The sequence below is a fragment of the Motacilla alba genome, chromosome 2 (assembly GCF_015832195.1).
Source record: "Motacilla alba alba isolate MOTALB_02 chromosome 2, Motacilla_alba_V1.0_pri, whole genome shotgun sequence".
Taxonomy (NCBI): Eukaryota; Metazoa; Chordata; class Aves; order Passeriformes; family Motacillidae; genus Motacilla; species Motacilla alba.
Genome location: NC_052017.1, coordinates 75296742 through 75314149, shown reverse-complemented (window position 1 = coordinate 75314149; position 17408 = coordinate 75296742). Strand labels below are relative to the sequence as shown.

The following is a 17408-nucleotide window of genomic DNA, read 5'->3' as shown; positions in this document are numbered from 1 at the left end:
TGGTCTACCAAAGTGCAGATTACCAACTAACACACTTCCCTGTAGCACATAGGTTTTTCTTAGACATAGTTTTCATTCCTTAGCCCTCATAATTCTCTGTCAAGCCCTCAGAGGTTCACCAATTAAGGTGATATGCTAATGGCTGTAGCCATTAAAGCTCTGCTTTAATCTCACAATTGCTTTCTAGAATCCTTGAGAAATCCATTTTAGAAGAAATTTGAAATAACAGTTCTTGATAAAAAATCAGGAAGACTAGTATTTGAGGAAAAATTACAGTTTGTGCCTCTTGGATAAGAACTGGCTTTGCGAAATCACATCACCAGGTGGTACAAGTAGTGTGAAATAAACCAGAAACTATTATGAGCTATTATGATCATATTGTTCCTTTCCCCTCACTTCGGCTACTTAGCTGTTCTCAATTAATTTGAAAGGTTTCTTTTCAGGTTGTTCTTTACCTTGGATCTGAATGCATGCTTCTTCATTTTCAGCATCCACTTCCTTCACAAACAGGCCATTCACTGAGAGCTATAGTCTATAAACTTCTTGGGTCTACACATCTATTTCAGTTCAGTCTCCCGACTGACATTTTATAGCATAATATGACTGCATATGCCAACAGAAGATCACTTGCTGTTTTTCACAAGCCTCAGTAAGTTGATGAATTACTGACTGTAAATAAAGGTTACTGGCCTCACTCAGTTTTAGACTTTGTTTTCAGTTGCTTTTGACTAGATGGACTTAGGAAATAATATTTCACATTTCAAGTGCATCCAGGAGTTGATCTAGGAAAATTTATACAAGTCAAATGAATCTCCCTAGTCTTTTCTTTGGGAAGGTCTGATTTTTCACTAGCACAGTCTTTCTGACTTGTGCCAGAAAGTACTTACCTTTGCTCCATGTTCCTGCCAGTCTCGAGAAAACCCACACAGATCAAAATGTCAGTCTGCATGTGTCCCAAAATTGCAAAGAAGGATTTTTAATGCACACCTCCATCTGTTTTCAGTGAACCTGCTGCAGCATCACAGAGGGCTAAGAAGTGACTACATTTACCTTCCCCTCTGATCATGTGTGATCGCTTCATCCTTGCGTATATAGATTTAAGATTAAGGTTAATACAAATTCACACCTTTTTGGTAGTTTCTCCCCATAGTAGCTCCAAGCCGATCACTGAATCAAGATACCACAGACTCTGAATTGATACAAACTGAGCCACTTACCAGCTGAGCTATGATAATTGTCTGCATGCACCTAATCCCTGGCAAATGTAAAATAAAATGTAGTAATTTAAACTACCATGAAGGGGATTGACACAATAATTTATTATTCACACTTTGTTTCATAGTAAAGGTAGAGAATTTGCTGCTACAAAACAGCTCCTTTTGACAGACAATTTATACACAGAAGAGAAAGATTTTTTTCTGCCTTCTGTTTGAAAATAAGTCACTTTTCTGTCTAGTTCCTTAAAACCACACAGTCACTGAGGAGGAAGACAGGTCATTCAAACCTAGAAAATGACAGAGCAGTACATGGGATCATAGGGGAAAATCTTACAGGAAAAGGGCAGTGGAATAAAGGATGTGATTCCTTGAGTTCATGAAGACAAAGTTTAGAAGCTAGAAAACAGAGAACAAAGGAAGAGTCAGAAAGAGGGGAGCAGTAGGAGCCAGAAGTAGGAGTTAATTGCTCTATACCATACCCAGCATTGCTGGAAGGTAGGTAGATGGAGATCTTGTTGATTATATGGTAGCTTGGTGTTCACTGAGCCAAATGAGAATGGAAAGGAGAGGATAGTAAGGAAAGAACAGATGTGTCTGCAAAATGTGACATTGGACTCCCTGGGTGAGCAAGGATAGGTTGGATTCAATCTACACAGGGACTCTCAGCCAATGTCATCCAGCTCTAAATGCAGAAGTATGCAGATGCCAGAGACTTGGATGGGGCTAAGGCCTCAACCAATCACATGTGTAATTGTCACAGGAAGCTTTGGTGTGTGTGTGTGTTGTCCATGTCTCTGACCGCCGAACCCATGGAACACGTGGATAATAAACGCAAGTATGTGGTGGTGTGCCACCCAAGTGTGGGGGGGAGGTGAAAGGGGGGGGAAGGGCTGGGCTCCTGCCCTTTTGCCAAGAAAACAGGGGTAAAACCCCTACAAGAAAAGGGCAGGGAGAGGCAGGTGGAAGCATGGTCCTGTGGAAGCAGTAACAGTCAAACCTTCCCAAAAGATGGTGCCGGCCACATGGCGCAGCCAACTCACAGTGGCAAAAGGAAGGACACTCTCTCAGTGGATTCAGCAGGAAACCAGCAGCCTCACCTCTGGCACTCCTGGAAAAGCAACCCTAAAGCTCCAAAACCCAACACAGTGCTCTGAACAAACCCCAGTATGCCAAAAATCGCCACCCCTGTGGGGGGTAACTCCTGGGCACCCTTCCCTTATGCTGATCAGGACATGGGAAAAGCCTCTGCCAGGGACCCAACAGGTGGCATGCTGGAGCATCCACACCTCTCATCGCCATGGAAATGCTAAGACTGCTCCCACCTAAGACTGGGTGGGCTGGCTCCAAAACTATGCCTCCACAGAGCATAGCCATGCCTCCTGGAGGTGTGGTTCCGCCCCTGATCCAGCCTTTCATGGCCACGCCAGCTTGCTGTTGCACTAGAGGGGAAAGTCCTAATGAAACACCACTAGCACAGCGGTGCCAGGTCCTGGCCCCTACCACAGCCTCTCTGAATCTTTCTCTGCAGTGATGTGGGAGCAAAAGCAGTGAGACACAAAAATCTTCAAAAGACGCCTACTACTACTTCAACTCTACCAAGGTCTTTCATATCCTACACACTCTAATAAGCTGATACTAAATAAAAGAGAGGGTCGGGCTAGTTTAATACCTCCTTCCTCAAAAGGCAAGACTGGAACATCTACATATGTTAAGGTTAAACTGACTCATATAACATATGGCAAAGTGATTTCACTTTTGCTATCTCTGTTTTGTAGTACTAAAGATTGTCTGTGTTTATAGTTTTAAATGGGTTTGTTTGTAAGGAGAGGGCAAATGGTGACATTTGTTTGTGTGTGTACTTAGTTATAATTGTTTATAAGTTTTTCAAGAGATTTGTTTATATGAGCACTTAATGAGTGCTTAATGAACTTTATATGAGTTCTTTATAGGCTTTTTATAATATCTAATTTAGCTAGAGTTAAACAACAAAGGCACTGATTCTATGGGTTATTACTGAGGGATCACTTTTAAAGATATGATGGGGAAGCCTGTCCAATTTAGGTCCCAGCTCTAGCCAAGCTGTGGCCTTAACTAGTGAGAAAGATGTTCCATCAGACCCTTCCAGACTAAGTCATAGCCCTGGCCAGGCTATGGCTTTGTCTGGCAGGGAAAGTTATTAAAACCAGGTATTTCTGTGCTAGCTAAATTGTCTTTGCAAAAGCTTTCCTTTGAGATAAAGATGGAGGCTTTGATCACAGGAAGTCCTCCAAGTCCTGTTTGTGAGAAAGAGGCCTCTCAGCGATGGCAGACCCTGGGTGATGGTAAAGCATTTAGGCAAGTTTTGCCTTATTGATTTTGTTCAAAGGTATATGTTGTGTTCCTATTGTGGTTATTAGAACAAAGAGAAGGGTACACCCCCTCTCAAAGGTCTTGAGTGTTCTCATATTCTCATGTTTCTCTCTTATTTTTCTATAAAAATCACAGCATGACCTGGCAAGCCAGTGGCTTGTCAGAGACAAGAGATTGTCAATAGGGAGGCAGTCAGTCCATCAACATACTAAAGCTCCAAGATACAAATATTTAGAGAAATAAGTGGTAGAAATATGTATGGTTTTAACTGAAATGGCTTTGAGTTGAATTGTTATTGTTTGTAGTGTTGAGTGGTAATTTTGTAACTTCTAAGCATTAAGCCTGTGACATGCTAACCTATAAAGATTGTAATGTTGGTAGTTTTAACTGGCAGCTTCTGGATTTGAGCATCACAGTTCCAGTGATACAAAAGGTACATCACTGCCTGCTGAGTGAAAAAGCCTTATTCAACTATGCTCATCAATTACATTTTTTAATATAACCGAAAGGTTGAGTTGTGGCATTGGAGCCCCTGGGTGAGCAAGGATAGGTTGGATTCAATCTACACAGGGACTCTCAGCCAATGTCATCCAGTTCTAAATGCAGATGTATCACTGGCCAGAGAGCTGGATGGGGCTAAGGCTTCAACCAATCACATGTGTAATTGGAGCTCCTATAAAAGGAGCCGGAGGAAAAAACTTGAGGCTGTTTGTCATAGGAAGCTTTGGTGTGTTGTCCATGTCTCCAACCACTGACCCCATGAAACACCTTGATAATAAACATAATTGCTAAAGATATTCCTTGGGATTCAGAGAAAATGTTGGAGGGAAAACAGGTTTCTGTAGTTTTTAAAAGAAGGTAAAGTAGCTGGAACAAAGTGAAATAAATACATCAAGATGCTGAGATCAAAAAAAGGTGTCTGTCCTCAGCAGAAGAAAAGAAGAGGATGGAGCAGGACACCAATGAAGCTAATGGGGGATGGTTCAGCAATAAAAATACAGAAACCAGCCATGGGGGAAAGAAAGACTGTGGAGTAGGGGACTACTATTAGACAGAACATAAGAGATATAAGAAAACAGTGGTCTAGTAGGAGAATAGAAAACCATACCAAGGCATCTGCAGCAGAAACTGAGAAGTAGTTCTTCAGGATTCGAATTAAATAGTTTGGATAAATTAGAACTTGGAATAGAGGTTTTAAAAGTGGGGTGTGTTACAGGGATTTGATAAAGTGCAAAGGATGGAATATAGCTAAACAGAAACTGACAGGATGCAACAGACCAAGAAGTATGCAGAACCACCAGAGCAGCTGAAAAGGAACCAAAATTCATGAGTCTTAGTATCTCTTATCTGTACAAAACTGACTTGTTACTCTCCAGCATGATACCATACACAGAAAAATGGCTGCCACTTAATCTGTTATTAAATGAAGATGCTTGAGGTGCTGGAACTAGATGTCCCAGTTTTCTATATGTGTATGAAACTGTAAGATACATTTTAATGTCACAGGATGTGACTTTTCTAAGAATAAGTAAATTCAAAAAATGCAAGCACAAAAACTTTGGAAGAATTATGGGACTGAAAAGTCAAACTCTTACATACTTTAATTCATCTTGTTGGTACCTGTATGATAATATATGGTGTTCTAGGATTCAGGAACAAATCTTAAAAGGGTTTTCCTTTGAAAGCATATGCAAGGAATACAGTCTTATCCCTGAGATACTGAGGACAGGACTGACCTATGGATAGTACACATGGCTTTTTACTTTAAAATCATAGTTTCATGACTCTGGACTCAGTCGATAAAATGCACAGTCCTCACAGCTTTCCTGCTATGAATGGTTCATTCGGTTCATAAGGCAAAACTCCTGAGTCAAGCAGAGAAGACCTGAAGGACAGTGTTTTTGGCACAGAATATGAAACCCATCGATAATTAGAGCTGACTGGGATTCACAACAGGGACAATAATCCTCTTATACTTTATGCCAGAAAATCATCTTCATGGAAATCTGACAACTTCAGACGTGTCAGTGCAAAGTTGTTGAACTTCTCACACACTGTTAAATGGAGCTCACTAGGATGTACTGCACGTAATTCAGTCTTGCTCTCCATTTCTGCTTTCTTGTTATTTAGACAGCTTTGTCTATAACATTCATGCTCTATGGACACATAAACCAGCAATTTTTAGGAAGTCCTAAAACCCCTTGCTCCAGAAGTACAAGGATCTTTACCAAAATCTTCTATAGTTACAAATTACAGACCTTGCAACACACTACAGGACAGCAGCTTTTTTTTTCCTCCCAGTCATCTTCAAACTGTCATAAACTAGAGGAGTCTGAGAAGAAAATGAGATCAGAGCTGTTTATGCAATTGCTTCGGGATTTTTAATGGCCAAAATGTACATAGGACTTCACCTTAACATGTTTCTTGAAGCACTATGAATGAAATGGGAATAGACAAAACAGATCACTTGAGACACATAAGCTCCAGATTTAACACAGTTTGAAAATTAGGTGCATTGGGGTAATGTTCCAAAACAGCTGCAAAGCCAGTCACCCTTGCAGGTGTTGAATACCTGCAGCTCTTTTTCTCCTTATCCTTAATTTCCTCTTCATTACTAAGTGTGTGCTCTGTGCCTTTTCACTCCAACATCTCTAGCAAATATCTTCCTACAAAACAAACCTTTTAAGGCTTCTGATTTGTCTAAAGTTTTGATACCAGTAACAGAAGAGAAAATAACATAGCCCTCGCCATTTTCAATGTCCTTCAGCAAAATATTTTTCTTTAACAACTGAATCCAGTTTTCATCCTTAGTCGTTATCTCCCCCTTCCTGATGTGTCTAACATAACAGACATGAAATTTTTGTCTGATAACATGGATTTAGTTGCTGGAATAAATACTGTTTCTTTTCATGTGAGCTGCTCTAGCTTGCATTGCTCTCTGGAGTTTTGCCTTCTGTTGCATGCTGTGCAGATTTTATCCCAGTCTTTATTGTTTGGCAGAATGTTGACTATTTCTTTTTTTTTTACAGACTTCTTATTGGGCAAACCATTCCAGGAAAACATTTCACAGAAAATGAATGAATATGTAGAGAAACTACAATCAGTAGTTGTAGTACTACCAGTACTATCCGGTACTTTGTATGGGCTGTGTCTTCAAAAAGCATGACTTGCTTTTCCCCATTTGTTTAGAGTGCATATTTACTGAGAAGTTTCTTGGACTCTTTTGCAATATGATGAAATCGATGAAGTCATTCCTTAACTCTATGATTTCATCTAGATTTTAAGCAGCTAACAGAGGTTAAGACACAATAAGATACAATAAGATACAGTAAGGTTATTGGTTAAGATACAATAAGGCTATAGGTTAAGATACAATAAGAACTTGCAAACACATTTAGCAGCTACAAATTCACTTACACTTTTCTAAGTTATGGTCTTGTTTTGTTGTTTTTTGGTTTGTTTGTTTGTTTTTCATTTAGAGCATATAAAACTTATGGAATATTGAATACTTATATGTTGGTGTATTGGGTCAGGTTGAGATGGAATTAATTTTCCAATAGCAGACTTCACAATGCTGTGCTCTGCATTGGTACCTAGAAAGGTGTTGATAACACACCAGTGTTTTGTCTGCTGTTGAACAGCTCTGCTACAGCATTAACTCTGTGTCTCCAACATTTCCCAAGATCCTGGGAGGGGACACAACTATGCCAATGAAATTAACAAAAGGGATAGAACATACCATATGACATCAGCCCAGATAGAAAAGCTAAGGAAAGGAGGAACAAGGGGGGGGGGGGGGGGGGGGGGGTGCATTTGTCATTTACAGCGTTGTCCTTCCAGAGAAACCACTACATGTGTTGAAGCCCTGCGTCCCAGGAAGTGGCTGAACACCCCTTGCTGATAGGAAGTGTAGAAAAAACCCTTTATTTTTCTCTTCACTTATGCATGCACAAAGCTCAATTTTGTTTTTAGTAAACTGCCTTATCAAATTGTTTTCCATCTTATTTTCTCTCCCCATCCACCTGGGAAGGGGATTGATAGAGTGGCTTGGTGGGCATGTGGCATGTCTCCAAGGTCAACCCACCAAGGTCCTTTTTAGTGCCCATGGAGCGAGACAAAGGCATTTCTATCTCTCTCTTTCTCTTTGACTGTCTGATTGTCTGTCTTTATCTATCTATCTATCTATCTATCTATCTATCTATCTCTCGATATTGCTTGCTGGAATAATAGCAGTTATCTTGTAGCAAGCTCCTTTGTGGGACATGAGGTTTGTCAGCTGTACTCCTTATCTCTCTGTTTGGCTGAATTGCTGGGAATGTGTTAACACAAGCACTAGCTCTGTGCTTTGCCCTGACATGGCAGCCTTGTTAGCAGGGCTATGTTCTGTGGGTGATGAGGAAATACATCTCCCTCTCCCTGCCCAAAATTTATGTAAATGGGTTTATAATACAGGCTCCCATGGACATTGCTCATCCTTATTTAAGCTGCTTAATACTGTTAATAGTATTAAGGAATAGTACTGGTGCACTATGGGATTTTTGGAATCTGGTGTCATCCTGGTGTAAGAGAAAACAACCTTTAAGTATGGGGACATTGAAATGTGCCCTGAGACATCCAGTTCCTGAGTGGCAGGGTGTGTGGAAGAATCTGGGTGGGTTCCTAGGGTGGTTATTACCTCCAGTTACCTGTGACTTTACACCTGAACACATGACCAACCCTGGCAAACTGACCCGTCAATGATGGAAGGGTGCCTTGCCTACCCCAGTGAAAGCCAGCAGCTTCTTGTCCTGTTCTGGGGCTGGACCTGTGCCTGCTGAGCCCCTTTTCAGTCCTCACAGAGGACTGTAGTTGAGGCAGGAACCCAAACTGCATTTGAGAGCACTATGGCTGACACAGGGACTCAAACCACAGCAACTACAGTACTTGCACCAGTAGAGAAAACAAAATAACAGATAAGGGAAGCTACAGGCCCATATAATTGATAAGAAAGGGAGGAAGAGGGAAAGAAGGAGGACAATCAGGAGAGGAGAGGTCAGATGAAAAAGTTGGTCATTCAACAAATAAATTTGAAGAAGTGAGACAAATCAAGTAGGAACCTGAAGTTACCTGTTCCTTGACCTCATCAGAACTTTGAGACTTGTGGAAAGACTACAGTGACCAGCCAGGTGATGCTGGGATAACAGGGCTGACAGTCAACAATTAGAAGGTCATGAGGCCACAACAGCTAAAATCCCTTGCTAGAGATGGGGAAATTGAAGGAGGAATTGGAAAAGAAGGAGCAATTTGCAGTCTCTAGAGATGGCCTCTCTAAAGCATGAGGTCATGAAATCCATTTAAGGAAGATCTTGTGAATTCCCCAGGAAGGTGGATCACTGCAGATGAAGGTATCCAGTGCTTGAGAGAATTTGAAGTCCTGGAAGTGCTTTATAGTACAGTAAAAAATGGCCCTATCTAGGTTTAGAGACAAATTTTAGGAGAAAATGCCCTGGAATGAGCATTTCCTCCTGCTTCCCAATGACAGAAATAAATCCTAGTGGGTGAAAGTGAAAAAAAAATCAAAACAATTTATTAACAAACAAAAAAAGAAAAGGTTGCATGCAAGGCACAGAAAAGGACTGAATAAATGCTAGATACTGAAATTTCAAGAACTTAACCCCAAACTCCCACCAGACAGCAGAGCCATGAAGAAAAGATGAAGGCTGCCCTTCTTTGTATCAGGGAAGGGGAGGAACAGGAGTTAGCGTAGCTACTTGGGAATAGATTGGAATCTTTCTGACATTAGTCTCTTCCTTGCAGAAGGAGAAGCTGGTGGGTTTCAGTGTCCTTTCTCATGTTGCTTTAGCTGCTTTGAGGTCTCAAGTTTGGGGTGGCCTCCCCACCAGCTCCCCAGGTGGGCTGGGAAAAAAAAAAAGAAAAAAAAAAAGCAGAAAGAGATCAAGGGGAAAAAAAAAAAAAAACATTATAAAATCACTCCACGACAGTCCCTAAAGATCCAGAGGATGCCCTTTGCACAATGGCCATAAGGAGGAAGGTGGCTCAAAGTGCCCAAGAAGCACCATCATATAACGAGTTGTCCCAAAACAAAAGAAGCCATGCTCTATTTATTGCTGGATCTTCCTGCATGGTGGGAAACCATTGCAGTTGGAAAGCTGCTGTGTGGAGTCCTACACAATGACTGCTGTGTGAGAAAAAGAAGTGAAACTTCTTTGCGAATAAGTTCTAAGTGAACTTATTTGCAGAAGTGAAAGCCATCCAACTGGCCCGAGAAATTTCTGAATAAGAAACATGGCCTCTAGTCTATCTCTACACTGACTCATTGTTGGTGTCTAACATCCTGTGGTGGTGACTTCAGCAATGGAAGAGACTAACTGGCAACACATAGGCAAACCCATCTGGGCTGCTGTATTGGGGCAGGACATCACTGCACAGGTAGAAGATATGACTCTGAATTTAACTCATGTAGATGCACATGTGCCCAAAAGTCACGCCACTGAACAACACCAGAACATTCTGGGACATAGTTCATGTTTTCCTATGGGCATGAACCAGCTGAATCAACTTATAAATGTGACACTGGGAGGATTTTCACAGCTTGTGGGTGTAAGGCATCACTAGGAAGAGCAGTGAGACTAAAATGCAGGGGTATTAACTGAATGTATTAATGTAGATGGGCATTTGGACACTTCAGTAGTGAGTTCGGGGTTAAAATAACGTAGACATGGACATAATAAAATGGCTTAGGATTCAATATTCCAGACAACACAGTCTGTGGGTAAACCATCGAGAGACAATTATTTTTCTTGTGTAGTTGCAAATATAGAATCAGTAAAAAGCACTTGAGTCTCCTAGGAGCATTTGTGAAACGAAAAACTCTCACTGAAGACTGGTTATACATCCAAATGATTCCACTGTCATATGAAAAACTGCTCAACAATGTGATTAAAGGCTTTCTATCTGGTTGCAAGAGAGTATGGTTTTCAACAGAATATTGACTTCACTGGGGCTATTTTTCATAGGCTACCACCAGGGAAAAAGGTTCAGACTTCATTCTTTGTTAGTGAAGGTTTTGATCCTTTGTCAGAGAAGGTATGTGTCACAGACTCACAGACAAATACATTTCTATATCTAAAAAATGAATGTAATAATAAAAAAGTGAAACAAACAGCAATAGTAATAGTTTTAAGCAAAAATTAACAGTGACTTGACAAAGCAGGAGCTAAACAGTCAGTGTTGTATGAAAATTTTTGCATATGATTACAACTAACATGCTTATTGTATGTTTTGAGAGTACGAGTACTGAGCCAAAATACACATCATTAGTAAGCATAGATTTAAAAAGTCCAAATTCAATTTATAATCAAATATGCATGAAAATGGATGCCCCTGGTAGACACTAGTGGCATTTTCCTGTTCTGTCATAGTCCCATTAGATAAACATTATTAATTAAATATTGATGAAATGCACTATGTCTTTAATATTTCTTATGAAAATCTGGGGATAAAAATGTTTCCTGAAGTCAGGTAGGCCCAGTACAAATTGGTACTGAAAGTATGTGTTAACAACTGCCTAAATCTTAGACCGTGTCTAAGCTTTAAGGAGCTTCGTTATGGGTACATGACTGGTTCACTTTAATCTTTCTAATGTGGCTGTAAATAGGTTGTCAAAATCAATGCATGACATTTGTATACCAGATTCCCCCTCCTTTTTATTTCATTAAAATATGCTGTAGCAATAAATGAGAGGCTGCCTGGCAGGAGTTTCCTTGTGCTGAACTCAGCCATGTTGGTCAGCAATCATGTCCCCATAGCTTCAGCCAACACACGTGTGATGATTGTTTATGAGAGCATTTGTTCTTTGCAAGATGTAGAGAGTAAGTGGTGAAAGGGGCAGTTCTGTCACCCATTGGGGTCTAACTCAAACAAACATAGCAAGTAAAACATTCTTTTTCACTACTGTACTTCAGAGATATTTTTGTGGAAGACCCAGTGCAGAGGACCAGACCAAAGCATATTTTGTCTCAAACTTTCTGAGCATTGCTACAGGAAAGGTGCGATCAGAGGAGAAGATCCTGCAGAGGTGGGGCTGGGCTGTTCTCAGCCAACTTCCTGCTGCACCTTGAGATTCATTCCCAGCTTCCACCTGCCAACTCATTTCCTGGAGAAATGCTGGCTGTTCATGTGCTAACAAAATAGTGTGAAAAATCTACTTTACGTAAGAGGTGTGCACCAGATCAACTATAAAAGTCATGGATTGGGCCCCCTCAGTCTCCCTGAAGGTGTGTTGTGGCATGTGAGCCAGCACAGTTTGAGAAGCTTGTTGTGGGAGTTGAGAACCTATTGAAGTGTACCTTACAAAATTAAGGGTTACCACTCTTGTGGAAGAACATTGTAAGAATTTAAGGGCTTGTTAGCCAACACCTTGCGAGTCAGAGTTATAGTGATGGTACAATAATAGCATGAAAGTTCCCTGACGTGTGTCTTTGTTCAGCCTGAAGGAGAATTTATAGCAAATATCACGTCCTCTACCAGTGGGTTGTGACACCCAGACACCATGCTATTCCTTAGTCTTAACACACCATGTCTGAAGTCATGTCAGTGTGTGGTAACTTATGTGATCAGTATCATAAGAAGCTGTGAGCACTTAATGATAATTCACCCAAACGAGCATGTCCTTCTAATATTTTTTTCAGAACATCAGTTATCTGTTACAATGACAGACAAGGTATATTTTATATCTTCATACTAAGTTCTTAGCCAGTGCATCCAACTGTCAGCAGCACTTTGAGTTGTCAGACAGCTACTGAAGGAGGAAAAGCTCTCTTACCTAACTGAGCTGCTGCCAGCATCAAGGTCTTGTGCTGTCACTGCACCTATAATGGTCCCCACAGGTGTATCCTCATAGACTTCCATCGTGTACATGGGCTTGCTGAACACTGGAGGTTCATCCATGTCCAACACATTTATCTTCACAGTGGCAGTATCTTTGAACGGACCCACTGAGTGAAATCGATGGTCAAGATGGAGATTGGAGGCCTCCACCTTAAAGGTGTATGCCTTCTTTGTTTCAAAGTCTAATGGCTGTAGGAAGAACAAAAGCAAAACATTAGATTTGACTAAAAATTAGGCATTGCAAAATCACTTTGATTTGATAAATCTGACAAAAATTAAGATGTCTTTTGTGTAAAACTCATCTCCTGAGCTAATCAATCATTTAAGTTTGTTTTGCAGTTCATCTTATGCTAAGGTGAATTTTGAAATAGGCCAGATGAATCATAGTCAGGAAATTGCTGCTTCTCTACATCAAAAAAATCAGGATGACTGGCATGGATGTAAACAGTTACAGTGTAGATGTCTGAAATTAAATGAGTGAGATTCATCTCTTGCAAATGAGCTGAGTGAAGGTTAGTCAGAGATTTGCATTTGCAACTCCCATGCACAGGCAATCAGCTGTCTCTAGCAGATCCAGCTCCTTAAATAGAAGATTTCCTGAATTTTTTTTAGCAGGAAAGGCTTCCAGAAGACCATGAAAGTGATGAAGATGACCCAAATGAAAACTCTGATATATACTAATGAGTCAAACCAAACTTCAGGTATGACTTGGAATGTGAATTCTAACTTGATCTGAAACAAGTTTTTCCTGTAAAATGTGGATCTTAGTAGTGAACTGCTATTCATGCCATATGTTTGATCTGCATGTACTTTGCAAAATGTAGACTTTGGCTCTGTCTTATGATCCTAGGTGTAATTCATAAGGTCTTGAAGATGACACTGCAGTTTTTGTGTAGTTATGTGGGGTTTTGACAGAATGTATCCTTCAAAATATGGTTGTTTTGATGTGGGTTTCTGTCAACGCATATCAATTTAGTGCCTTTACTTCTAGAAAAATAATAATCTCAAAACCCCTATATAGTCTTATTTCGTTGAAAAGATGCAGAAGCTTTATTTTCATTTAAAGGGTTTATCTGCATTGGCTTTCATGTTGTTTTGAACGTTTCTAACAAAGCCTTTTCCTGATGACTGGGTAACACTGGCACCTAGTGGTTTCTGCCTATAATTGTTAAGCTGGAATTTTGCTAACGGGAATGAATAAAAAAAGAGCAGGTTTACATGTGTATGAACAAGAATATTTCAATGTCTGTTATTTTTTCCCCAATGTTTTCAAACAGTTGTCACAGCCAAGATAGATTTAAATTCCTAATTTTTCTGTCCTTATCACAACAGGACATTATACACCAGATGACTAACTGGTGTAAATTGAAATAGCTCCATTAAAATCAATTGAGTTACCTTGACTTACATAAGCTGAACAGCTACCATAATGATTATAAATCCTTATAAAAGACTTTGTCATTTCAGTAGATTAGATGCTTGGGGTTTTTTTTTTGTTTTGTTTTGTTTTGTTTTGTTGGGGGTTTTTTTGTTTGTTTGTTTGTTTGTTTGTTTGTTTGAGCTAGGGACTTAACATTAGTAATATAAATTTTAATGCCATAGAAATAACCAGACTTGAAAGTAATTATTTCCCTACCAAATACAACCATCCTCCTACAGACAAAATTACCAGAAAAGTCAGTATGTGCTGCACCTTTGTGTCTGGACTGACAGAAAGAAGAAGAAACTAAGCCTGAGAAGAAACAGACAAAATTAAGTCTAGTAGATCTCATGTCCCTGTGGTGAAACCCTAAGATGTTGCCTTCACTAAAAATAGACATGTTGGTCCATTATCCAAATTATTGCCACACTGTATTTTCACTTTCTATACTACTCGTGCACACTTGTTCTGCATTGCCAAAATAATTTCACCAAAAAAAACCCCAAAAAACCAAGAGAACTCTTCTCCAGATATTTTTATCAATAGTAACACATTTTCAAAAACATAATAAGAGGACAAATATGAAGTTTAAGGACTTAGTCTGGAGAACAAAAAGTCAGGGGTTAAACTAGAGATAAATTATTAAGACAAAGAAAGTAAGAAATCTAAGCTCCCACATGGGCAGTAATTCTGGGTAACACCTTGTATGTATCTTTCATACCACCAAAATTGCATTAAAACTTTTCAGATAGGCTCCTGTAATATAGCAGTATATTTGCAAAGAGATGTATTAATGGAAAGAGCCATAATTCATGCAGTCTTAGCAGGCTGTCTTTCACCAAATTACTCTTCAAGCATTTATACCAGATCATGGTGCGTGGCTAGTGCCCAGTCACAACATTTTATGATGCAAGGGGAGCAGAAAGCAGGAAGATTTCAAACAGTTCTGTCTATTGGTATGTTCAGGCTGGCATATTTTACTGCACAGGTATCCAGGAAGCAGGAAAAGTAGCTGCATTACTTCTCTACTCTCCAGCATTATGGGGAAATACTAAAGTATATTTTTAAAAAGACAGTGTGATCCCAAAAAGGGATAATGTTTTTCCACTGTAACCTCAGAGCAACTCATGTTCTCTTTCTGGCCTTCTATGGGTCTGATGATAAATATAGTTAGAGGTTATGTGGCCAGTGTAAAGCACAGATGGCAGTCAAAATAAGAAGAGAGGCTGAAAGTGATGAGCCATCATGAGAGAAGGAAATCAGTGACAGACTCCCAAAAAATAGCAGAAATTAGCCTTTAGCCAAGTGAGGCTAAACCACAGCTGAGATATATGGAGAGTTGGGAAATGTTGTAAATGGTAAACCTAGGATTTAATTTCAAGTAGAAAAATATTTTGTACAACATAGATCATGTAGCAAGAATATGGTTTTATTGCCTTGTGTGTGTTGGGATTGCATGCTACAACCTACTGATCAGGTCTGGTTTTTCCATATTTGAACAGTTGAGTTGTAAAGATAGCATTGACAGTTTAAGATTTAGGCATTGCTCTGAATTTTCCAGAGTCTGCCTGAAAACAGTAGAATTGAATGTCTGCATAGGTCTCAGGCAAAACCTTTTGGATTTTTTGATTTTTGGTTTAAAACGTGTTAAAAAAACATTTCATTATATTTTTATTTTTAGTAGATATCACTAAAATCTGTCAAGGAAATGAATGGTCCACACAATATTTTAACTGTACTAAAACAAAAAAACCCCACCAAAACTCAACAAAGAAACAAAGAAAAACCTCCATCACTGTGTTTTGCTGTTATATAAATAACTGTCTGAGGGTGCTCAGTCCTATTTTCTTTTTGAATCTGGAATGGGGCTAAGGAAATAAACACAGTAAAATGTTTGAATCATACAAAAAACTCCAAACCAGCCCTGTAAGGTTCTTGAAATGTCTTACAATTAAAAAGATTTTAATGAAATTACTTCATAGATTTTTTTTAATAAGCAAGAGAAATATGTATTCTTCCTTCTATAAAAGTAATTCTATGAAGAAGGTAAATTTGAATGAAGCTTTCATTTTGCAAAGTTTGTTGTTTTGGTTTGCTTTTTTTTGTGTGCAGTAAACAGCATATTTGCTAATAGTAAGCTGATACCTTATTAACTGTGAACTATTAAATAGCTGGAGTACTTCTAATTGATATTCCAAGTACCAGTGACAGAACAGAGTTATTTGGCCTCCTCAACTTGTCCTCATCTGCTTTTTTCCTATGTTGAGGTTACAAGCTGCTCTATACAGTTGCCTGGTAAAGTGCTATCAGCATGTACACACCTGTGCACAGCAAAGCCGTCCTACAAATCCCCAAATCAAATACATACTGACAAATCACTTTACCTTGCAACTCTGTAAGTACCATGAATGGACTTATTTAGTATTACTAGGACAGCACAAAACCAGCTCTGTATTAGAAATAAACATATTTTGAAATATTGCTGTTTTCCACATTCAAGGCAGAAGAAATGCTGCTATAGTGGGAAAGAGAGAGAGAGATAATTAAAGAACTGAAAGAAAAAAATGGTCCAAAAGATATAATGAATTCTAATGATAAGCACAACAAGGGTGAAAAAAGAATTACCCTGTCAGTTTGTTCTGCTTCACAAAGAGGCAGGACTGGAAACTCCAGAAATTTCTACTTTTTGTCCATAGATATCCACACATAAGAAATACTCTCTCACATAAGACAGTATTGTTTCTGATAGAGGTTTTCACCTACAATTATGGAAAAGCTATATTTTGGGATGAGATTTTAAGCCCCAGGACATATGGATAGTTATAGATGGTAGGACTGGGTTGACTGGAAGTGCATAATAACTTAGGCTTGACTTCTAGCATTGTGCAATTGCAGAATAGCTCTGGGTCATATGTGTTGGTCTTAAAAGCTGGAAACACTTTCCCCTTCAAATGCATTTAGCACCTATGCATTTTGTTAAATATTGGCATAAGACAATTTGATGTGCATTGACACAATTTCTGCATGAGCAGTTAAGTTTCAGTAACTGAATTTCTGCATTGGATTTTAAATAGCATAAGGAAATAAGTAGTATTACAGAGCAGGTTTAGTAAAGTAGGCTCTAGATCAACCAGGAGCATTCATTCATTAGAGTTGAGAATGCACAGTAAAAAACGAGGTCTGTAGTGAGTATTTCAAGATTTGAAGGCAAATGGACAAAATATATGTCTGTTCTCTATCTGGAGAAGGGAAGAAGCTGACCAGTGTCAGGGGTTCAGTTGTTTGCTGCTCTCAAGCATCTCACCCATTTCTGAAGGTGTCTTTCCCTGTTCCAGGGAAAACCAAACCAAACAGCTCTATCTACAAACTGCAAAGACTGAATGTCTCCTCTTGCTTACTTTTCCTGTTGTTCTTTGTGATTGTATCTGCACACAGCTCACCACTTTCTGCCTGTACTGAAGGACTTAATATCACCTGCTCTTCCTCCTGAAAATGGCCAACCACTATTCCCACTCCCACAAACCCGTGAGTTA

General features: G+C 39.4%; 1 protein-coding gene across 9 annotated transcripts in view; it reads right to left on the bottom strand.

Moving 5' to 3' along the window:
- The window catches only part of CDH12 (cadherin 12), a 539049-nt gene that overhangs the window by 26507 nt on the left and 495134 nt on the right, over nt 1–17408 (bottom strand). For all 9 annotated transcript variants that reach the window (XR_005259646.1, XM_038160521.1, XM_038160530.1 and 6 more), the window contains one exon: nt 12391–12644. Coding sequence is in view for 8 of the 9 variants with exons in the window: in XM_038160521.1 (XP_038016449.1) it covers nt 12391–12644 (254 nt within the window). In the remaining variant the exon portion in view is untranslated. The remainder of the gene's footprint in view (nt 1–12390; nt 12645–17408) is intronic.